This window comes from Sesamum indicum, linkage group LG2, assembly GCF_000512975.1.
Source record: "Sesamum indicum cultivar Zhongzhi No. 13 linkage group LG2, S_indicum_v1.0, whole genome shotgun sequence".
Classification (NCBI taxonomy): Eukaryota; Viridiplantae; Streptophyta; class Magnoliopsida; order Lamiales; family Pedaliaceae; genus Sesamum; species Sesamum indicum.
In genome coordinates, this window is record NC_026146.1 from 4896997 (window position 1) to 4920298 (window position 23302).

A 23302-nucleotide genomic window follows, 5' to 3' on the forward strand; every position below is an offset into this window, starting at 1 on the left:
AGTTGGGAGCCTGCAGTCATTTTCACATTCTGTCAGGTCACCAGCTGTATGCTCATGTTGTAATCCTTTCTTTCATGTTGGAGTCCAGTTATGCTCCTTTTCTCCTTTCTTTTTCTTTCCCCACTGGGGGTTGCCACAGGGGGGAGGGCCAGCTGTCATTTGTGTTGGCTGATGACTTTGACTGGTCTGTACTCTTTAGATTAGGTTTGATATTTGCTTGCATGAACTTATCTCCTGTATCTTTTACCTTTGCCCAAGATGTCACTGAATTATCCTTTGATGAAAAAGAACAGAGAATTAATTATAAAATCAAACAAATAGCTGGTGGAGTGAAATTGGCTGCAAGTATTGAGTTAATAATAGTGATTGCTATGATTACTTTATTGAAGCAAGAGCTTATATTTTTTTTGGTCCAAAATTTGTAGGTTGGGCTTCTCCTTCGAGCAATGGGTTACCCTCCCAGAACAAGAATATTCTTGGCAGGTTCTGAAACCTTTGGTGGGCAAAGGGTTCTGATTCCTTTACGTGCCATGTACGCCAACTCAGTGGATCGTACTTCTTTATGCAGCAAACAAGAGCTTGCCAATATGATTGGCCCTGAAACCTATCTTCCTCCGGATATGTTTGAATTCCCGCCAACAAAGAGCGCAAAACAACTGAAAGAAGAATGGGACAAGGCTGGTCCTCGTCCTAGGCCTCTTCCTCCACCTCCAGACCGGCCTATTTATCGACATGAAAAAGAAGGCTGGTACGGATGGATTGCAGAAAAAGAATCAGAACCAGACCCTTCTCCGAATGATTTAAGGGAGCAAGCACACCGTTTGCTGTGGGATGCTCTTGATTATATTGTTTCTGTGGAAGCTGATGCTTTCTTTCCTGGTTTTGACAATGATGGTAGTGGATGGCCAGACTTTTCCAGCTTAGTTATGGGACATCGATTGTATGAAATGGCCTCGAGTAGATCATATAGACCTGACAGGTAAAATGATATGTTCTAAGAGATTGCAGTTTTCACCATGTGCAAATTCATTGTAGTCTCAATTATTTTGAGGTATCAAGTATCTAGTTTGTTGTCGTGAATCTGAATTTTTCTTGATGTGTAGTTATATCAGGAGCATTGGTTTTTTTAGATGTTAGAGAAAACTTGCCATTTTATTTCTCACTGCTTTGTGTTATACCAAGTCCTTCCTTGTTAGCACTAGGATGTTGGGATATGTGTTATTGATTCTTGTATCTCTCAGCTTTTCCATTCCTCAGTAACATGACTCTGTTCATTTATACAGGGGATTCCTTACTAAACTCTTCAACAGTACCAGTGATCATCTTTACCATCCTCCACGCAATTGGACCCTCACTGTAAGAGAACACCTTAACAAAAGCATGGCAGAAGATGGAATTGTGCGAGAATTTCATCAATCAAAGCAGAAGTCATTTCTCTCTCACCCCCTACCTGAATGTTCATGTACAACTCTCAAGAGCACTGATTTGAAGCATTTACAGAAGGGCAGTAACCTTCAAATTATATATGGACAACAGGACGAGTGCCCTGAAGGGTTGGGACAAGATCTCAAAACTATCGGATCACAGGAGATCAGTGGTGATGATACTGAAGGACAAGAAGATGATACGGATATAGAATTGATGGAATCAGATGAAAATAGCCAAGTTGACACGAACCCCTCAGGGGAGCAGGATGAGGAAATGGACCCCGACGATTAGGATCACTGTATAGATACCACCTGGTTGTTCTGGGTTCTACTTCATTTGGCCATCAATCTCGTCTATGAACTTATCGGATAGATGTTGCCTAGCGGAACATAGCTTTTCAAGGCTGCAGTGCACGTCTTTCCAGCAGGTGCACCGGCAATTTTTGTAGGTTTCATTCACTGGGATGAAGTTCTTCAAGATTAATGCTAGGTGAATTCAAGTGAACCCACTTGTCCTCAGCCCTTTGAGTAGGGATAAGTGGGTTCTTCTGCAAAATTAGGATTGGACCTTTTTACTTTCTGAAGATATAGAAGATGAGTAACTGCCCACACAGAAATTTTCCCACACAATACTTACACACCAGTATGATTTTTCCCCTTTCATTAAATATTTAAATCAGTTGAATTTGTAATGCACATGTATTTGTTACAAATTCTTGACCTGGTCCCCTCTCTCCCCCTCATTGTTCGACCCATTTGTCAGGAATAAATTCTTGTCGCATGCCCACATTTTATCTCCTCACACTTACAGGGATCTAGGAATAGATGAGGTCCAACATCACATAACCAGGGTAACAGCCCAGGACAAGTCCAAAGATTCCTCACAGTTGCTAAGTCTTAAAATTTACTTATTCTCGAAGTTTCTTTGGTGTTAGTATGCAAGTACTATAATTTCTCTTGTAAGATTCACCTACCCATTCCGCAAAGACAAGAAGGAAAGAAATATAGTTTCCAAAACAAAATTAAATAATTATATAGTATTTAGAGAAGAGACTCGTGTTTCTTGAAACGTCATTCTGTAGTCTAATACTGTGAAAATACGGAAGGTATAAACAATATAGTCACAAGTTTACAGATGATTTTTATTGAAAATGTGATCAAGTTGAACATTGGTTTGTTCTTTTGTTTGTATTGATATATCATACTTTTTTGGGGCGGCTAATTGCATGATAATCAGAACGTGCCGACGCAACTCTGAAGTCAGTTTTCACCAAAACGTGACAAGCCTATTTATTGACCAAATACAATTATTGATTGAAATCTAGAACTTTTAACTGAAATACATCTCTTGTCCAGACAAGTCACTTCTTCTAAACGCCGCAGACATGTAAAAATGCAGATTGTAGGTCTCCTAATATTTTATCCTCAGTGTAACAATCTCAGGATTAACATCAACAAAAACTGGCCCTAGATAAAAAAGCATTAAGAAGAATTGGACAAGAGATGCATCAACTTCTTCGTGCAGCATTAGCTTCAGCAAGATTGCAATGGTTGTAAATTATGCCAGTACTTCTTCCTTCAGAGCACGAATAAGAGCGCTAGTTCTGCCATTAAGAATCAATCCGTTCATCTTCATCTCCTCTTGCAACTTTTCAGCTGTTTCCCAATCTAAAGCCTTCAAGCAAAGAGATTTGATCAGTTTATTGTACTCGTCATGATTTGGGTTAACTCCATGTTGCTTCATCTCCCCTATCAAGCTCACAGCCTTGTCATATTGTTCAAGCTTGCAGAACCCACGAATGAGTGTGTGAAATGTAACTGGGCTCAGTTTTGCATGCTGCTTTTTGGCTTCATCATATATTTTGCATGCTTCCTCCATTGCACCGCCCCTTGCATAACCACTCATAATCACACTGTAGGTGTATACATCAGGTTTTAAACCTCTGTTCTCCAGCAATTTCATCATTTTCATTGCCTCCTCCATATCCCCACTTTTAGTCAGCCCATTAATTACACAATTGAATACAGTATTTCCAGGAGGAGGGCCAAAATCAATCATCTCAAGAAGCAACTTTTTCGCCCTGTCAATGTCTTCAATCCAACACAACTTCTTAATGACACTTGAGAAGGGCTTAGTTGCATACTTGCGATCCAAAGCTGAATAATCATTCAACATCTCTAAAGCCAAGGACACAGTTTCTCTATCAAGTTCCTTATTGATTTCCTTGTTAGTTCCCTTACCGGTTTTCTCAATTCTCGAGAGAGAGCCAACCAAGAAGTTGATAGAGGTTCGAGGAAGATAAGCTTTCTTATCCTTTGCATACATATAAACCAAATGTGCATCTTTGGTCAAGCCTCCTTTGCACAAACATGAAATTATCTTCCCAACTCTCTCGACATCCGGCAAGTTACCGGAATTTAGCATCTTTTCACAAACTGAGGAAGCCCAGTTGTAAAAGGACCTCTTGCAGAGAGCTTCAATAGTTAAATAATATGTATCAGCATTCAAGAGACATCCAAACTGCTCAAACTTATTGAACACATCAAAAGCTGCCTTCCCTTTACCTATCCTTGAAAATTCAGCTATTAATTTGTTTAAACAATCTGTGCTGACTACCCCCTTCTCCTTCTCCCCTACCTCATTTATCAAATCCCACAATGCATATGCTTCTCTCCTCCTGTTTCCCATGCATATTGCGGTAACAAGCGCCTCCATCACAGGTGTAGTCACTTTAAACTCCGGATTCTTCAAAATCCACCTGAAAAACCTGATCAAATTCTCCCCTGGAATATATGGTGTCTCCAGTACCTTTAACACAAACTCCTCGTCCAAAACCAAACCCATTCCCTCCATATTAGATTCTAAAGACCTAGTATCAGTGCCACTACTCTGAAGCAAAGACAACAAATTCTCCACCTTCTCTGGATCATTTTTCTTCACTTCCCCAAGACTCTCATCCTCTGCTGCAACATAATCCAAATTTTCATCCAAAGAAACAGAACCTTCAAAAATTTCCCCAACACCCTTATTTGCTTCTAAATTCTCCATTACATCATTAAAAATAGAATCCTCATTTTCAAATTCCGGTTTTGTAGTTCCATCAACCACATTCACAGAACTAAAATCAAAATCACCAGTGATCTCAGTAGCCTCTGAAATTGGCGGTTCAGAAGCCGGATCCTCGTACTTTCCAGCTGGGTTTGACGAGAAAAATCTCAGACTTCCGTAAACATGGTATTTTGCCGAGAAAAACGAGAAGCGAGATGCAGATTCGGCAGGGGCAACGGTTTCAGAACTGGATACCTGAAGATTAAAAACTGGTGGAAGCAACTTCTGCGCTGCAGTCCCTCTGTTGAGCAAAGCTCTTCGTGCTAAAGGCCTCCACATTCTCTCTCACCTCTCTCTCTCTCTCTCTCTAACTGGCAGTGAAATGATAGAGGAAAACCCTAATCTGGTGATGATGAAAGGGGCTAATTTATATTCATATATCTTTACTAATATAGAAAGGAAAGTGTCTCCATAGAGATAGTCCCTCTGTTTTCTTTTGAGTACAAAAATTCTAATAAGATAGTTATTTTATTTTATTTTTTTAATTTAATATATTAATTGATAAATTAATTTTCTTTTCTTGATTTTTTTTTTAATATGTTGTATTAGTTTGTATATTTTACTTTTATTTATAATACATTTTAAATTATAAAAAATAATTTATTATATACATAATAATAACTAATTATATGCTAAGGGTAGACTTGCAATTTTTTTTATTATTTTAGTTTATTAATTATTATTTTAATTTTAAGTAAGAATGGGTATTTGATATAATATGTATAATCTTGCGCAATGTATTATCTTGTATATAAATAATTATATATATTGAAAATATAAATATTAATATATAATATTTTTTTAAAAAAAGGAGAGTAGAATTTGAGAGGAGAGGGTCCGAATGGGATGGGACTTGGAGCAAATTATAATTATAAATATATTATAATTATTTAAAAAATTATTAATATATATTTAAAATTATAAATATCTTAACAAATTATCTCTTGCAATAACTCATTGTGAGAGGATATTTATTAAGGTATTTATAATTTTAAAAGGGTATATATTATTTTTCAAATAATGATGAAGTATTTGTAATCAAGACAAACATCAAAAGAGCCTTTTGTAATTTATCCTTCATTTTAATAAGAAAAATACATCTCCTAATTATTATTTAAATTGCAAAAACATATTTGAAACAGTAGTATGGCACACGAGAAATTACAAAAAAACTCAATTGTTTCTGTTCATAAGCTAGCGAGAGGCTTTTTCTATTTTTTTTATATATATTTTTATTTTTGGATTTTTTATATTTTTAATTTTTTATGTAATATTTGATCAATTTTATAATCAAAATTGACCATATATTATAATTATTAATCAATATCATATATTTTATTTTGGATAATAATAAATTATGGTACTTTTATTTATACTTTAATCTTTATTCTTAATTAACTAAAATATTTAATATTATAATTTAAATACTCCTAATTAACTAAAATATATTTTTATTAGTATAATTAAAACTAATTAAAAAATTAAAAAAAAACTAAACGATTTTTCGTCCCTTTTTTGCTAGAAACTTGTTTCTAAGTTTTTGGAGCCGTCCGGATGAATTTTCAACGGCCAGTAGTACCATTCGAATCCTCTCTTCAAGACGATCATTTTCACACCTTCAATTTGAGTTTTCGTCAATCGGAGAGACTGGGCTCAAGCCACGACCGCCAAATATTTTTAACGTCGATTCGTCCTCGTCCAATAGAATCTCAGTCTCAAACCACCACCATCAGGCTAGTCTCTGCAAGACGATTTGAAGGAGACAGGCCTGCAGAGATACAATGATTTTAAAAATCAACGCCTCCCACGATTGAGATGGTGGGGGAGGGAGGAGCGCCAGTAGGGCTAAGGGCGTGGTGTTGGGAAGTAAGTTTTTTTTTAATATATAATAATAATAATATATTTTTAAAATATTAAATTATTTATATATAATATAACTTAAATAATTTGTTGAATCTAGACCTTTTATTTTTTAAAATGTAATGATTGAGATTAATTGATTAGATCTAACGATAAATATTCGATCAAAAAAGATCCAACGGTCATTAAAATAAAAAATAATATATATTAAGTAAGGGTATAACGGTCATTTTCTAAAAAATTAACAACGTTAGTTGGATTTAACGGAGAGAGGGCGATTGAGCTGAGTTTTACAAAACACATGGGAGCTTTTAGCCTATTTTGAAAACATGGGTTTTTTTTTTTTTTTTTGCAGGCTTTTTAAAACACAGGGGGGTTTTATGCATTTTATCCTAAAAAAAGGCCCATACTCTGATTTCCACCGTGTGTACAGCACCTTCCGTCAGTTTTGAGATGGGCCTGGACTATTTGCGTTTGGGCCACACTTTTATTTACAATTTTCACTTTAGACCAAATCCAAGATGACGGATCTTAAAAAAAGCATTCATCATATCCTGAATACCCCGGAGCCCTAACAGATACCTGCAAAAAGGACAAGAGATAAGACAAAATATGTAGAAAATAATAGTTTATAACAAATTGAGTATGTCAAGATAATTATTTAATTTTTTAATGGGGAGTCATTTAGTGCCCATATAAGTTAGGTTATCTTTAGAACTGATTTTTTCAAATTGATAATTTCTTTTCTACAAATGTCTCTAATGAAATGAAAAGATTGGATTCCTGATAATTGGCTATTAGAAAAAACTATAAGTGTTTTTATTTAGAAAACTGATTTCTTTTAATAACCCTTCAAGCCAAATAGCTCTTTTAAAAGTTTCTTGTGGTAATATATTCAGCTTGAGTATTAGAAAGTGGAAAAATGTGTTGAAGTTGTGATTTCCAGGTAATGCATGCTACACACAAAGTAAACACATAAGAGGTAGTTGATTTTCTTACTGTCCCTATCATTTGCATAATTGGTGTAGCACCCCCTTCGCTACAAGGGTTATATCTACCCTAAACGTCATACTTATAGTAATCCCTGTGTTCATATATATACATTTGCACATAATCATCTAATCAATTTGCATACGTAATCCCAACACGTCATAATAGGTATTATCAATCAACAACATTATATATATACATATCAAACACCACAAGTAATCTCCATGCTTACGTTCTCTTTATACAACAAAATGTGATTTGTACTCTAACTGACAAAGAGGAGAAAACAGCATACTGGCCCGACCTGCCTGAGTATAGCGCGTAGACCTATTGTTCAACAGTCAGACACCTCAAAGTCTACTTCTGAAAGAAAATGTCAGCAGAGGGATGAGCCTACCACTCAATAAGTAAATAACCAGCCCTATCTATATATGCATGTCAAACACAGCCCAAACAAGATTAACAAGCAACACAAATGGAATACAATCAATTTAATTCCAACATAATCAGCTTTATTACACCACATGACTATCTCATAATATGACAACCAACCTAACTCAATTTTTTCTAGTTTGCTTACCAGAAGGTGATATTGTGTTTTTCCCGCCAACTCAATCTCACCGTTATATAAATTTAAGTGAACCCCCTTGACAGTCGGCTCATCAATCTCATTTCGCACATAATATTTTCATTTCGCACATAGCTCTTTCATTTCGCACATAGCTCTTTCATTTCGCACATAGCTCTTTCATATCGCACATAGCTCTTTCATATCATATTTTCGCCTTGTAGGCTTTTCAACACATCAAGGGGTATTCACACCACAATTATATTCAATTTCCATCACTCCCTGATTTCCATATATCACCATTCTTGTAAGCAACTAGTAACGTAAAATAATATATTAACATATTCTCATTTTCAGACATCCACAACACATCAAACAACAAACATAATATTTCATTCAGACATCCACAACACATCAAACAACAAACATAATATTTCAACGTATGTTCTCATTCTACGTACACAATGTCGTCAATCAAATCAAATCATCCATCACTCACATACTATCAAATAAATCAATGTCATCATGAACCACAAATTCATATAACAGTAAAACCACAAATACAGAAAGCATATATAGATAATACTAATTATTTATTTACCTCAATCTCACAACGTTTCTTTCTACTCATTCGCTAATTATCAGTCCTTTCACCTCACCCCGTATCCTATAACGAGTTATATCACATACAATTAATATATCGAGAATATCGTAATTTCTTTTAAATATAATATTAAATATTATTCGTACAATTTCTAATAATTCTTTAATATTCCATTTCTATCGAAATACAAATCTTCATTTTTTCTCTTTATTAACATACCATTTATTGAATATAATTTTTGGAATATTTCTATGAATTTTCTACCAATTTATCGTTGCTATATAATTTAATTAAGCAACAATACATAGAATTACATATTTCGTTAATCATTTCGATGGAATTGTGTAAATTACCTATAGTAATAATTAAATCTAACAAATCTAATATTTTAATTACCCAACTATATCATTTTTATAGCAATTGTGATATTTAACTCGACACTAATTTAAATAGCCAAAATTATGAAATACTCCGATTAAATAGTACATCGCTCAATATAATCAACATTTAATAAACGAACCAATTAAATAATATAATTATATAAATTAAATAAAATTATAATTATAATTTCATACCTCTGTTTTCTCGTTCGGCTAAGAGAGGAAATTGAAATTTAGAATATGTGTTGTGTGTGTAATTATGCATGTGTGTGTGCAATTAACATACATATATATATATATATATATATATAATGGTTGGTGAGGCGGTGGCAGCACATGCCACGGCCCACCATCTCATTTTCTTTTTTTTTTAATAAATCTTTTTAAATAATTATTTTTACGTCCTTCCTAATTTTCTTAATTAATATAATTTGTCCCAAAATATTATACAAACTCCAATTTAATCCGTTCAAGTTTATTATATTCCAATTATGGCCCATAATTTATTTACCAATTAACTAAGTTTCATAAAAATTTACCAATTAATCTCCCAATTATATATTATAATTTTTGGGGCGTCACAATTGGAATCCACATAGCCAACTAATTTTGCACCTTCAAAGCATTTAGAGAATTAACACCAGAACTAATAGAGCCATTCAAATATCTCAAAAGCCATTTAAGAGCTTCCTAACGAGGAAGACCTAGATTTGACATATATCTACTGAAACAATTAACAATATATGCAATATCAGGTTTAGTACTAACTAGAGGATACATGACAGAACCAATTGCATTTGAATAAGGAATATTTTTCATGTGTTCTTTCTCAGAATCTGTTTTTGGAATTTGGTCTTTACATAGTTGAAAATGGGCAGCCAAAGGAATAGAGAAGGTTTTGAGTTTGACATAGAAAATTTTTCAAGCACAGATTTTACAAAATTTTTTTGGTTTAAGAAAATCATAGAATTTTTTCTATTCCTTTCCATAGTCATTTCCAAAATTTTCCTGGAATTACCTAGATTTTTCATTTCAAAGTTTTTGCATAAATTCTTTTGGAAATATTCAATCATGCTTATGCTAGGACTAACATTCAACATGTCATCCACATAAAGTACAAGAAATAGAGTGACGTGATTATCGTATTTAAAGTACAGACAAGAATCATAGACGCTATTTTGGAATTTTGAAGAATGAATGAAATGATCAAATTTCTTATTCCATTATTTAGGAGACTGTTTTATTCCATAAAGTGATTTTTTCAGTAAACACACATAATCTGAGTTTTTTTGTCATTAAAAACACCACAAGGTTGACTCATGTATATTTGTTCATCCAAATTTCGATGCAAGAAAGCAGTTTTAACACCCATTTGTTTGAGGTCAAGATGTGACGTATATCTACTGTACCAAGTTTGGAGGAAGATGATTAAAATATATACTTTCTTGTGTTTGGTATAGAAACCGAAAAGAAGATCACAAACGTAAGAATAGATGTTCTGATCAGAATCAAACTCATATGCTCTAAAAAGAGGAAAAGCACAGAATTCTTTAGGTGTTTCTCACTTATTCTACAGCATGTGGACTTTGTTACACAAACTCACTCCTTGTAACTCTCAGTATTTCATATATTTTTGGAGATGAGAAGCTTATGTACATGTGTGGTTTCAAAGGAGAGGACGTTGCCAGTGTGGTGCAATGACGAAAAGAAGGTGGAAAGAATAGAGAAAATTAAGAGGAAATAGACAAGGAAGTTTCTCTTGTGTGAGTCATTTCAAAAATTTGATAAGTTTAAATGTAGCAGGCTGACTTGATTTTCTTGTCTGTTTTTGGCTCAATAACATTTTATATAGAAATTTGGAATTGATGCTGGGAATTAGTGTGCCGTTCACATGGAATGGTTGACTTATATAGGAAATTAGTGCCTTTGCAATTTCATGGAATTTAAAAACCTTTTGGCAGCCAGGCAAAAAAGATTGGATGGGAAATTAAAATTTCATCTCAACTAGCAACGTGGGATTGCATTTTCTTGGAGAAACCTTTCTTTTACATCTTTCTGACTATGACTTCAAAATTCTAAGGCGCCTAACTTTTAATATCAGAAAAACTAAAATACTAACAAAATATTCTAATTTACAATAGGCAAGACTCTTCATTTGTCCTCGAGAGCCTCGTATTCAGAATCACTTGAACTCATCAGGTGGATACTGGTGCATACAATTAGGAAAAGCTCTTGTGTTGAGAACTTGAGATCATCTTCATTAGCGTTAGGTGTTATACGGAAAGCCATTTCCCTCAAGTATGTCGACTTTCAATTGCAATCTTTCGATCTAATGTCAGCCTGTAAAAATAAAAAAGAAAAGAATGAGAAAAACATGTAATCTCTCTACATACTCGTCCATGAAGGCTAAGGTGTTTAGAGTCTTTATTTAGTTTGCAATATGTGCTTACTTGAATAACCTCATGTTACTAAGAGTTGTGTGGGCGTTCAACAGATTGCTGTAAGAAACTTAAATACTAAACTAAACACACATTAGTTGGCTTAAAGGATGCACCTTGACAACATTTAAAACCAAATGATAACCTATGTAATTACACATTTCTCTCTCACTTTTCTTATTGAATAATAAGTCCATGTTCCTATTTGTTTCCTCTATGTCAATTTTTTTCTCATATCTAAAAACCAAATAAAGTTTAATGCCATTGCATTTTCCCTTTGTAAACTTTAAAAACCAAAAGTCCCCCGATTTCTATTATTAAAGCTCTACGTTCTCGCCATTATAATCTAGAAAGAGTGGGAATACAATCTTTTGAGGCCTTAGAGAATACTGCGGATGCAAGTTGGAGAGTTGAAGCCTAAATTGGAGAACAATTCTCCACTGATGTTGTAAATTTATTCTCAATTATTCTTGTGTTAAGTTATGTTCCAAGATTTGCTTTTTTAGAAATTTTTCGTTGTCATAAATTTAAAATTTTGTACAAATTTTACACAACACTATATTTATTCATGTTATTGACAGATGAAGTTTGCAAGTGCCCCACAACAAAGTTTGCTAGAAAATCGTTATTGTACAAACCACAACTTATTTTACTTGTAAACATCAATAATAAAATATCATATACTAAAATATCGAACGGTTGTTTACATGCCAATTTAATTAATTTATTTTTCAAATAGGTGTATATTTATACTGTCAAATGTTAATATAGTTAATAATGTCTCTTGTTAATTAGCGTCTTTCAAAAACTTATAAAACATTTAATACAAATGAGATATTTCATCCATTTAATCAAATGCATGATTTTGAAGTACTTTTTACGATTAGAAAAGCTATTCATATTTAGTTTCATTACAACAAAAATAAAATATGGTTTTTCTTGGAGGTCTAAATATGCGACCATATCATGCACTTGCAGAAAAAGAATTATTACATAGATTTTATACTTCATTACTTATATATCTATAGATACAGATATATAAAGATTTTTTTAAAAAAAGATAAATAAATAAATTGTGCAATCTAATCTCATGCTGATTTGAAAACAAAAGAGTTGATGGTGGAAGAACATTTTTTCATACTAGCAATTGGACAAAATTCATGCATATACAAGTAAAAAGCTTGTAGTAAATTCACTATTTTAGAAAACAAAAGCATTTGATAAGACAAAACAAATTTGTGAAATATAGACTATAGTTAATTCCTCAAATGCAAATCATATGATTTCTCATGTATGAGACTATTATAGTTACCAAAACTCCATGTTCTTTAAAATCGTTTCACAATTTTGCAAATTATATATATTGAGAAAGACGTACCAACTACCAAATCTCGGTGGAAAAAACAAAAATTGGCATGTAGACAACCATTCTATATTTTGATATAGTGTTCCATTATCAAAGTTCACAACTAAATAGTAAATGATTGAACAATAAAGATTTTCCAACAAAATTTTATGTGATACACCTGCAAAATCGAAGATATCAACAACATGAATAAGCATGATGTTTGTGTATAATTATACAAAATGATAAATAAATGACATCAAAAAACTCCAACGCAAGCCCATGAACAAAACCCCAACACAATGAATAAACCAAGATAAATTTACAAAAATAAATGGAGGTTCGTTCTTCAATTTAACACTCAACTCTACACTTGCATCCTCATATTCTAATATGTCCTAAAAATTGCAATTCCTATCTCTTCCAAATTATAACGATGATAACATTGAACTTTTCACAGAAACCAAACAGAGCTTTAGGTTTTGAAGTTTACAAAGTAATGGTTTCACCTTTATCTTGACTTTCAAATATGGCAAAAAAATTGACAGAGAAGAATGAATAGAAAACATGACTTACTTTTCAGTTAGAAAAATAGAAAGAGAAAAATATAGCTACACCGGCCACCATTAAGCTCTAAATATTGTCAAAATACATACTTTTTGTAACCCATGTGTGTTTCAGTTTAGTATTTAAATTTCCTACTCAATCCTTTTGATTCCCACACAATTTTTAAAAATATGAGATTACTTTAGTTCGCACAAATTTGACAAACCAAATTTAGACTCCAACCCTCAGGCTTCCAATAAACGAGTGTAGATCACCTATACTCACTCACATGCTTCACTTATACAATTGAATAAATGCATGTTACACATAGTATTGAAAAACAATTTCTCATGTAAGTTGATAGCCTTCTGTAATTGCATGCAATATGTGTTATGACTCGCCGAAAAAAAATAAACAAAAAAAAAAAAACAGATATTGTCTTCATATCATATAGTATGCATTAAGACAAAATTGTAAAGAAACTGAGATATGAAAATCATTGGGTGCCAAAGTGTCCGCCTGTGACTGAAATCATTGCTCATAGCATTCTCCAGTCGAAAGGCATAAACAACATGGCAAAAGTACTTCACGATCAAGAAACCTGTCTAGATGCACTTTAAAAAATATGCTCTGTTGGCCCATCAATTCGGCCAGATTTTTAAACTCAAACTGAAAGACAACATACAGATGGCCCTTACAGTCCAATATATACACACACACATATAGAGTTAGGAGATAGGCTGAAACTGATGGTAACAAGGAATAATAGTAGGAAATAAAAACTTATTTATGGCTCAGAAAGTGACACATATGTTGATTAAAGTCAAGCTGTCACTACATGACTTCCCATTACCTTCGAGTAGTTGTAACACATAATGTTGGGTGTTTTGCAATCATTTTTTGCAAACTGACTGATGAGGGTTGTCAGATATTTTAAGGATGAACCTCAGGAGACTAAGAGCAGGCATGCTGCTCCTAACCAACTGGCATGCATGAATTGGGGCACATTTTGAAGGTCTAGGACAAAAAATAGAAAAGTACAACTTTTTCCAGCTTGAGTGCAGCATCTGCTAAATGTTACACCTTACCTCCCCTCGATAAAGGCATTCCTTTAGAGCACTGTTTCGAGGAGACCACGACATTCATGTGTATCATTTGCAAACAATAATGAGTAATATTCATTTCATATTGATGGCACAATTATATAGGTCTAATCAAGGTTCAGAAATGCAGTCAACACCAGGGCATGAAATTTATACACACTCAGTCGTACAGATAAATAGTTAATTGGCAAGCTTCCAGTAACATAAATGTGACGCCCCAAAAATAATAATATATAATTAGGGGATTAATTGATAAATTTTTATAAAGTTTAGTTAATTAGTAAATAAATTATGGGTCATAATTGGAATATAATAACACTTGAATGAATTAAATTGGAGTTCGTTATAATATTTTGGGATAATTTATATTAATTAAGAAAATTAAGAAGGACGTAAATTGTATTTTCGTAAATGGTATTTTGAGAAAAATTTAATTAAATAAATAAAATAATAATAATATTATATATATATGTAAATAATATATATATATATATATTAGTAAGTAATATAATATATATATGTATTTTATTAGTAATATAATATTATATATATATGAATTAAGGGAAAGGCCCACCGCCTCACCACTCACTAAATATATACATATATTAAATTGAAACTTATTGGCATATTAGACAAACAAATTACACACACTGACGAGCACAATTACGGAGGAAGCAGGTACGGATTTTAGATTTAATTCTTTATTAAGTTATATAATTATATTATTTAATTAGTCTGTTTATTAAATGTTGTTTATGCTAAGCGGTGTACTACTTAATCAGAATATTTTACGAGTTTGTTTGGCTATTTAAAATAGTGTCGAATTAAATATCAAATTGGATATAAAAATGATATTGTTGGTCGATTAGATTGTTAAATTTATTAGATTTGAATATTACTATAGTTAATTTATATAATTCCATCGGAATTATTAACCAAATACGCAATTATATATATTATTGTTCAATTAAAGTGTATAATAACGAGAAATTGATAGAAAATTTATAAAAATATTTCGAAAATTATATTTAATAAATGGTATGTTAATAAAGAGAAAAAATGAAGATTTGTATTTCGATAGAAATGAAATATTAAAGAATGATTAGAAATTGTACAAATGATATTCAATATTATATTTTAAAGAAATTACGATATTCTCGATATATTAATTGTGTATGGTATAAATCATTATAGGATACGGGGTTGAGGTGAAAGGACTGACAATTAGCGATTGAGTAGAAAGAAACGTTGTGAGGTTGAGGTAAGTAAATAATTAGTATTATCTATATATGTTCTCTTTATTTGTGGTTTATGCTGATATTGTTTTATCTGAAAAATATGCATGGGTGAATGATTTGATTTGATTGACGATACTGTGTACGTGGAAATGCTGATATTGTTTTATCTGAAAATATATGCATGGTGAATGATTTGATTTGATTGACGATACTGTGTACGTGGAATGCGAAGACACGTTGAAATATCATGTTTGTTGTATGTTGTGTTGTGGGTGTCTGAAAATGAGAATGTAATGATATATTATTTTACGTTACTAGTTACTTACAAGAATGGTGATATGTGGAAATAAGAGAGTGGTGGAAATTGAATATATATTGTGGCGTGAATACCCCTTGACGTGTTGAAAAGCCTATAAGGCGAAATGAAATGAAAAGAGTTTTGATGCGATATGAGAAAGAAATGAAATGAAAAGAGCTTTGATGCGATATGAAAAAGATGTGATGTGGAAAGAGCTATGATGCGAATTGAAAGAGCTACGATGCGAAATGAGATTGATGAGCCGGCTGTCAAGGGGGATTCACTTAAATTTATATAACGGTGAGCTTGAGTTGACGGGAAAAATACGATATCACCTTTTGGTAAGCAAACTAGGAAAAAGGAAATTTAGTTGATTATTTTATTGTGAGATAGCTATGTGGTGTACTACAATTGATTATGTTGGAGTTAAATTGACTGTAACCCATGCATGTTGCCTACTTGTCCTATTTGGGCTGTGTTTGATATACATATATAGATAGGGATGATTATTTACTTACTGAGCGGCAGACTCATCCCTCTATTGACATTTTCTTTCATGAGTAGACTTTGAGGTGTCTGACTGTTGAAGAATAGGTCTACGCACTATACTCAGGCAGGTCGGGCCAGGATGCTGTTTTCTCCTCTTTGTCAGCTATAGTACAAACCTTATTTTGTTTGTATAAAGAGAACATAGGCGTAGAGATCAACTGTGGTGGATCACCTGTGGTGTTTGATTTGTATATATGTGATGTTGTGGGTTGACTATGTCGTTATGACGTTGTGATTACGTATGCATATCGATTAGATGATTATGTGCATTTATATATATAAACACATGGATTATTATAAGTATAACGTTTAGGGTAGATATAGCCCTTGTAGCGAAGGGGGTGCTACATTAGGTGGTATCAGAGCAGGGATTAGATTTCCTTAGGATAGTGGATGAAATGTCATTTTATACGTAAGGTGTATATGTTAGGAATCTACTCATATGTGTGTATTTTATATAGGATGGAAGCGTCAAGAGAAAACGCTGCTGGCCCTGCTGAGTCAATAGAGTCTGTGCAGGGTCATGATTCAGGATCAAAACATCAGGGGTTAGAATTCCAAAATAGAAATGCCCCACAACCAGAAATAAACCCTTTTATGCAACAGTTTATGGAAATGATGCAGAGGATGGCTCTACCGCCACAATCACAACCACAAGATGCAGTTATTGACAAGAATTATGAAATAGTAAGGAGACAGGGGGCGAAGGTATTTGCCGGTACAACTAACCCTGCTGAAGTAGAGGAATGGCTGAGGAACACGGAAAGGGTGTTAGACAGAATCGAGTGTACTTCTGAGCAAAAATTGAGATATGCAGTGTCCTTACTGGAGAAAGATGCCTTAGATTGGTGGGAAACAGTCCTAGGGAGCAGGAACCGACCAGCCACTTTGACGTGGAATGACTTCTTGAAAGAATTTGTTGACAAATATACTCCACCAGTCTACAGAAACCGTAAAAAAGTTGAATTCCTGGAATTCAAGCAGAATGAGTTATCTGTTGCTGAATATGAACTGCAATTTGTGAGATTGTCAAAATATGCCCCAAAAGAAGTGAGTACCGATGAATTGAGAAGAGACAGATTTGAAAGGGGGTTGAGACTTGAGATCCGCGAGAAAATAGCAATTAAACCTCCGAGTTACGCCGCTGGAAGCGATACTGAGGGCAGATGAGACATCCATTGAAAGAAGCTCAACTGAAGCTAAACGAAAGAAATTAACAGGTAACCTGAATCCTACAGTGGGACAGAGTAGTGCATTTTCCTCAGAGGCCGAGGAGTGGGTCAAACTAGCAGGTCTCCTTCAATGTTCTCGGGTAGAGGTGGGTCTATTTCGGTTGGATCTGGAGCAAGACACGGTCCAGCCAGATCATTCAGTGGAAGATCTATTCCCTCTTGTGCTAATTGTGGTAGGAGACACACTGGTGACTGTTGGGGAGCCCGACCAATTGTATGTTACCGTTGCCATCAATCAGGACACATTGTTAGAGACTGTCCCACGTGGGGAGATGATACCAAAGGACCCCAGACTTCAAGGGTGAGCAGTGTGGGGGAGAACTCACAACGGTCAGGTACGAGTAGAGGACGAGGTAGAGGTGGTCGAGGTAGCGGGAATCTTTCCATGACGTCAACAGGACAAAGTAGTCAGCCTCAGCCACAAGCCAGGGTGTATGCAATCACAAAAGAACAAGCTCCTACGGCACCCGAGGTTATCACTGGTTCCTTCTCTATTTGCGATTTTAGTGCACATGTATTGATTGATCCAGGATCTACTTGTTCATTTATATCACGTGATTTTGCATCTCATGTACATGCTAAAATAGAACCATTTGGACATGATTTACATGTGTCTATGCCTGCTGGTGGGTTTATGTTAGTGAATACGGTGGTGAGATCTTGGCCAGTAGTGGTGGAGGGTGTTACTTTATATGCAGATTTGGTTGTAATAGACCTTAGGGAATTTGATGTCATCCTGGGGATGGACTGGTTAGCTAGTAATCATGCTCTAGTGGATTGTCAAACAAAAGAGGGGATGGTTGAAGTCAATGGCAGATGAAGACGGTTATAGTGGGGGAAAGAAAAGTGATACCTAACTGCTTAATTTCTGCTGTGACCGCTTTTAATCTAATTAAAGAAGGGTGTGAGGCGTACCTAGCTAGTGTGCATGATACCATGAAAGTTAGTTCGGGTGTATTAGACGTTCCAGTGGTGAGGGAATTTCCTGATGTTTTTCTTGATGAATTACCTGGACTACCACCTCATCGAGAAGTAGACTTTGAAATAGATACTATTCCTGGGGCGGCACCTATTTCAATTGCACCGTATAGAATGGCTCCGTCAGAATTGAAAGAATTGAAGAAGCAGTTAGAAGAACTATTGGATAAAGGGTTCAGCCGACCTAGTATTTCACCATGGGGAGCACCAGTATTATTTGTAAAGAAGAAGGATGGGAGTATGAGATTATATGTCGATTATAGACAGCTGAACCAAATCACAATCAAGAACAAGTATCCTCTGCCACAGATTGACGATCTGCTTGATCAGCTAAAAGGTGCCACTGTTTTCTCTAAAATTGATTTGAGGTCAGGATATTGGCAACTACGGATTGAGGAAGATTCGATCCCAAAGACAGCTTTCAGGACCAGGTATGGCCACTATGAATTTGTCGTTATGCCATTTGGATTGACGAATGCCCCTGCAGCTTTCATGGCTCTGATGAACAAGACGTTATAACCATTCCTTGATCAATTTGTGATTGTGTTTATTGATGATATTTTGATATATTCGAGTAGTCCCGAGGAACATGAACAATATTTACGGACAATTTTACAGATCCTGAGAGAGAAACAGTTGTATGGTAAATTCAGCAAATGTGAGTTTTGAATGGAGAAAATTGCTTTTTTGGGGCACGTTGTTTCTAAAGAAGGGGTACAACCTGATCCAGCAAAAGTTAAAGCTATTTTAGAATGGGAGCCACCTAAAAATGTGTCGGAGATCCGGAGTTTTCTGGGATTGGCTGGTTATTATAGAAGATTTGTAAAGGACTTCTCTATAATCGCAAAACCTCTGACGAACTTGTTGAAGAAGAATGCACCATTTAATTGGAATGACAAATGTGCTCAGAGTTTTGAGGAGTTGAAGAAGAGACTCACTTCAACACCTATCCTTGCTTTGCCGTCTGGGGATGGAGGATATGTGGTATTTACTGACGCTTCACGACAAGCACTTGGGTGTGTTTTGATGCAGCATGGGAGAGTTATAGCTTATGCTTCGAGGCAGTTGAGGCCACACGAAATGAACTATCCGACCCATGATCTGGAGTTAGCAGCCATAGTACATGCATTGAAGATCTGGAGGCATTACTTACACGAGGAGACGTTTCAAATATTTACAGATCACAAAAATCTAAAGTATATCCCAACACAGAAAGAATTGAATTTGAGGCAAAGAAGGTGGATGGAGCTTTTGAAAGATTATGACTGCACCATTGACTATCATCCTGGGAAGGCAAACATTGTAGTAGATGCTTTGAGTAGAAAGACGTTGGACCAACTTGCGGGTATGATCTGCTATAACATGGAGTATTTGACTGCCCTCAGAGCTATGGATGTACACACCAACTTGCGGGTATGATCTGCTATAACATGGAGTATTTGACTGCCCTCAGAGCTATGGATGTACACTTTGGCATTGGTGGTGATATTCTACTGGCTACGATACAAGTGATGCCCTCCCTCAAGGATAAAATTAAAGATGCGCAGGCTAAAAATCCATATCTACAGAGGATGAAAGCTAAGGTGCAAAAAGGAAAGAGCGATCAATTTATAATTCAAGAAAATGGTACATTGTTCAATGGAAAACGTATATGCGTGCCGAATGTAGAGGAGTTGAGCATGGAAATTATGCACGAGGCGCACTACGCACCATATGCTATGCATCCTGGCAGTACCAAGATGTATCGGGATTTGAGACCTTATTACTGGTGGCCAACAATGAAGAAAAATGTGGCAGAGTTCGTAGCAAAATGTTTAACTTGTCAGCAGGTAAAAGCAGAACACCAAGCACCAGCTGGTAAACTTCATCCTTTGACTATACCTGAATGGAAGTGGGAAAAGATTACTATGGATTTTTTCATTGGGTTACCACGTACGTTCAGAAGACATGATGCTATTTGGGTGATTGTTGACAGATTGACTAAATCTGCACATTTCTTGCCAATCTATCAAAATGATTCCTTGGATAAGCTCGCCGAATTATATGTTTCAGAGATTGTGAGATTACATGGCATTCCTACCTCTATAGTTTCTGATAGAGATCCTCGATTTACTTCTCATTTTTGGGGAAGCTTGCAAACGGCGCTAGGTACAAAATTGCATTTCAGTACAGCGTTTCACCCTCAGACGGATGGACAGTCAGAAAGAACGATTCAAACATTGGAAGATATGATGAGAGCCTGCGTAATTGAATTCAAAGGAAACTGGGATGATTATCTACCACTGATGGAATTTGCTTATAATAATAGTTTTCATTCCAGTATTGGTATGGCTCCATATGAAGCTTTGTATGGAAGAAAATGCCGAAGTCCGATCTGTTGGGATATTGAGGGATTGAGACAGCTTGAAGGGCCAGAATTAGTTCAAGAAACAGTCGACAAGATAAAAATAATTAAAAAGTGTTTGAAAGCAGCACAGGATCGACAGAAGAGTTACGTCGATAAGCATCGTAGAGAGATGGAATACGAAGTAGGGGAAAAAGTCTTTCTAAAAGTATCACCATGGAGAGGAATATTGAGATTCGGGAAGCAGGGAAAGCTGAGTCCGCGATATATTGGGGCATATGAAATTCTGGAGCGAGTTGGACCACTAGCATACCGGTTAGCATTACCGACAGAATTATCGCAGATACATGACGTGTTTCACGTTTCTATGCTACGGCGATACCGATCCGATCCTAGTCATATTTTGCATGAGCCAGATATACAGATATCAGAGGGGTTGACATATGTAGAAGAGCCAACAGAAATTCTGGACCGGAGTATAAAGAAATTGAGAAATAAAGAAATATCAATGGTGAAGGTCAAGTGGAGTCATCACTCTCCAAGGGAAGCCACTTGGGAAGTTGAGGAGAACATGAGAGAAAAATACCCCTATTTATTCCCTGAGCCGGTAAGTTAGTTAAATTTCGAGGACAAAATTTTTTATTAGGAGGGGAGAATTGTGACGCCCCAAAAATAATAATATATAATTGGGGGATTAATTGATAAATTTTTATGAAATTTAGTTAATTAGTAAATAAATTATAGGTCATAATTGGAATATAATAACACTTGAATGAATTAAATTGGAGTTCGTTATAATATTTTCGGACAATTTATATTAATTAAGAAAATTAAGAAGGACGTAAATTGTATTTTGAGAAAAGTTTAATTAAATAAATAAAATAATAATAATATTATATATATATGTAAATAATATATATATATATATTAGTAAGTAATATAATATATATATGTATTTTATTAGTGATATAATATTATATATATATATATGAATTAAGGGAAAGGCCCACCGCCTCACCACTCACTAAATATATATATATTAAATTGAAACTTATTGGCATATTAGACAAACAAATTACACACACTGACGAGCACAATTACGGAGGAAGCAGGTACGGATTTTAGATTTATTTCTTTATTAAGTTATATAATTATATTATTTAATTAGTCCGTTTATTAAATGTTGTTTATACTAAGCGATGTACCATTTAATCGGAATATTTTACGAGTTTGACTATTTAAAATAGTGTCGAATTAAATATCAAATTGGATATAAAAATGATATTGTTGGTCGATTAGATTGTTAAATTTATTAGATTTGAATATTACTATAGTTAATTTATATAATTCCATCGGAATTATTAACCAAATACGCAATTATATATATTATTGTTCAATTAAAGTGTATAATAACGAGAAATTAATAGAAAATTTATAAAAATATTCCGAAAATTATATTTAATAAATGGTATGTTAATAAAGAGGAAAAATGAAGATTTGTATTTCGATAGAAATGAAATATTAAAGAATTATTAGAAATTGTACAAATGATATTCAATATTATATTTTAAACAAATTACGATATTCTCGATATATTAATTGTGTATGGTATAAATCATTATAGGATACGGGGGTGAGGTGAAAGGACTGACAATGAGCGATTGAGTAGAAATAAACGTTGTGAGATTGAGGTAAGTAAATAATTAGTATTATCTATATATGTTCTCTTTATTTGTGGTTCATGCTGATATTGTTTTATTTGAAAATATATGCATGGTGAATGATTTGATTTGATTGACGATACTGTGTACATGGAATGCGAAGACACGTTGAAATATCATGTTTGTTGTATGTTGTGTTATGGGTGTCTGAAAATGAGAATGTAATGATATATTGTTTTACGTTACTAGTTACTTACAAGAATGGTGATATGTGGAAATGAGGGAGTGATGGAAATTGAATATATATTTTGGCGTGAATACCCCTTGACGTGTTGAAAAGCCTATAAGGCGAAATAAAATGAAAAGAGCTTTGATGCGATATGAGAAAGAAATGAAATGAAAAGAGCTTTGATGCGATATGAAAAAGATGTGATGTGGAAAGAGCTATGATGCGAAATAAAAGAGCAATGATGCGAATTGAAAGAGCTATGATGCGAAATGAGATTGATGAGCCGACTGCCAAGGGGATTCACTTAAATTTATATAACGGTGAGCTTGAGTTGACGGAAAAAAACACGATAGCACCTTCTGGTAAGCAAACTAGGAAAAAGGAAGTTTAATTGATTATTTTA

General features: G+C 34.3%; 2 protein-coding genes across 4 annotated transcripts in view; one reads left to right on the forward strand and one right to left on the reverse strand.

Moving 5' to 3' along the window:
• The window catches only part of LOC105180200, a 7402-nt gene extending 5188 nt beyond the window's left edge, over window positions 1-2214 (forward strand). For all 3 annotated transcript variants that reach the window (XM_020691917.1, XM_020691918.1, XM_011103865.2), the window contains 2 exons: window positions 426-979; window positions 1284-2214. In XM_020691917.1, the coding sequence (XP_020547576.1) occupies window positions 426-979; window positions 1284-1719 (990 nt within the window). In that variant the 3' untranslated portion in view covers window positions 1720-2214. The remainder of the gene's footprint in view (window positions 1-425; window positions 980-1283) is intronic.
• On the reverse strand, window positions 2692-4912 carry LOC105180207 (pentatricopeptide repeat-containing protein At3g02650, mitochondrial). The gene has a single exon (XM_011103869.2). It carries the CDS (start codon window positions 4813-4815, stop codon window positions 2986-2988), a length of 1830 nt encoding a protein of 609 aa, XP_011102171.1. The 5' UTR covers window positions 4816-4912; the 3' UTR covers window positions 2692-2985.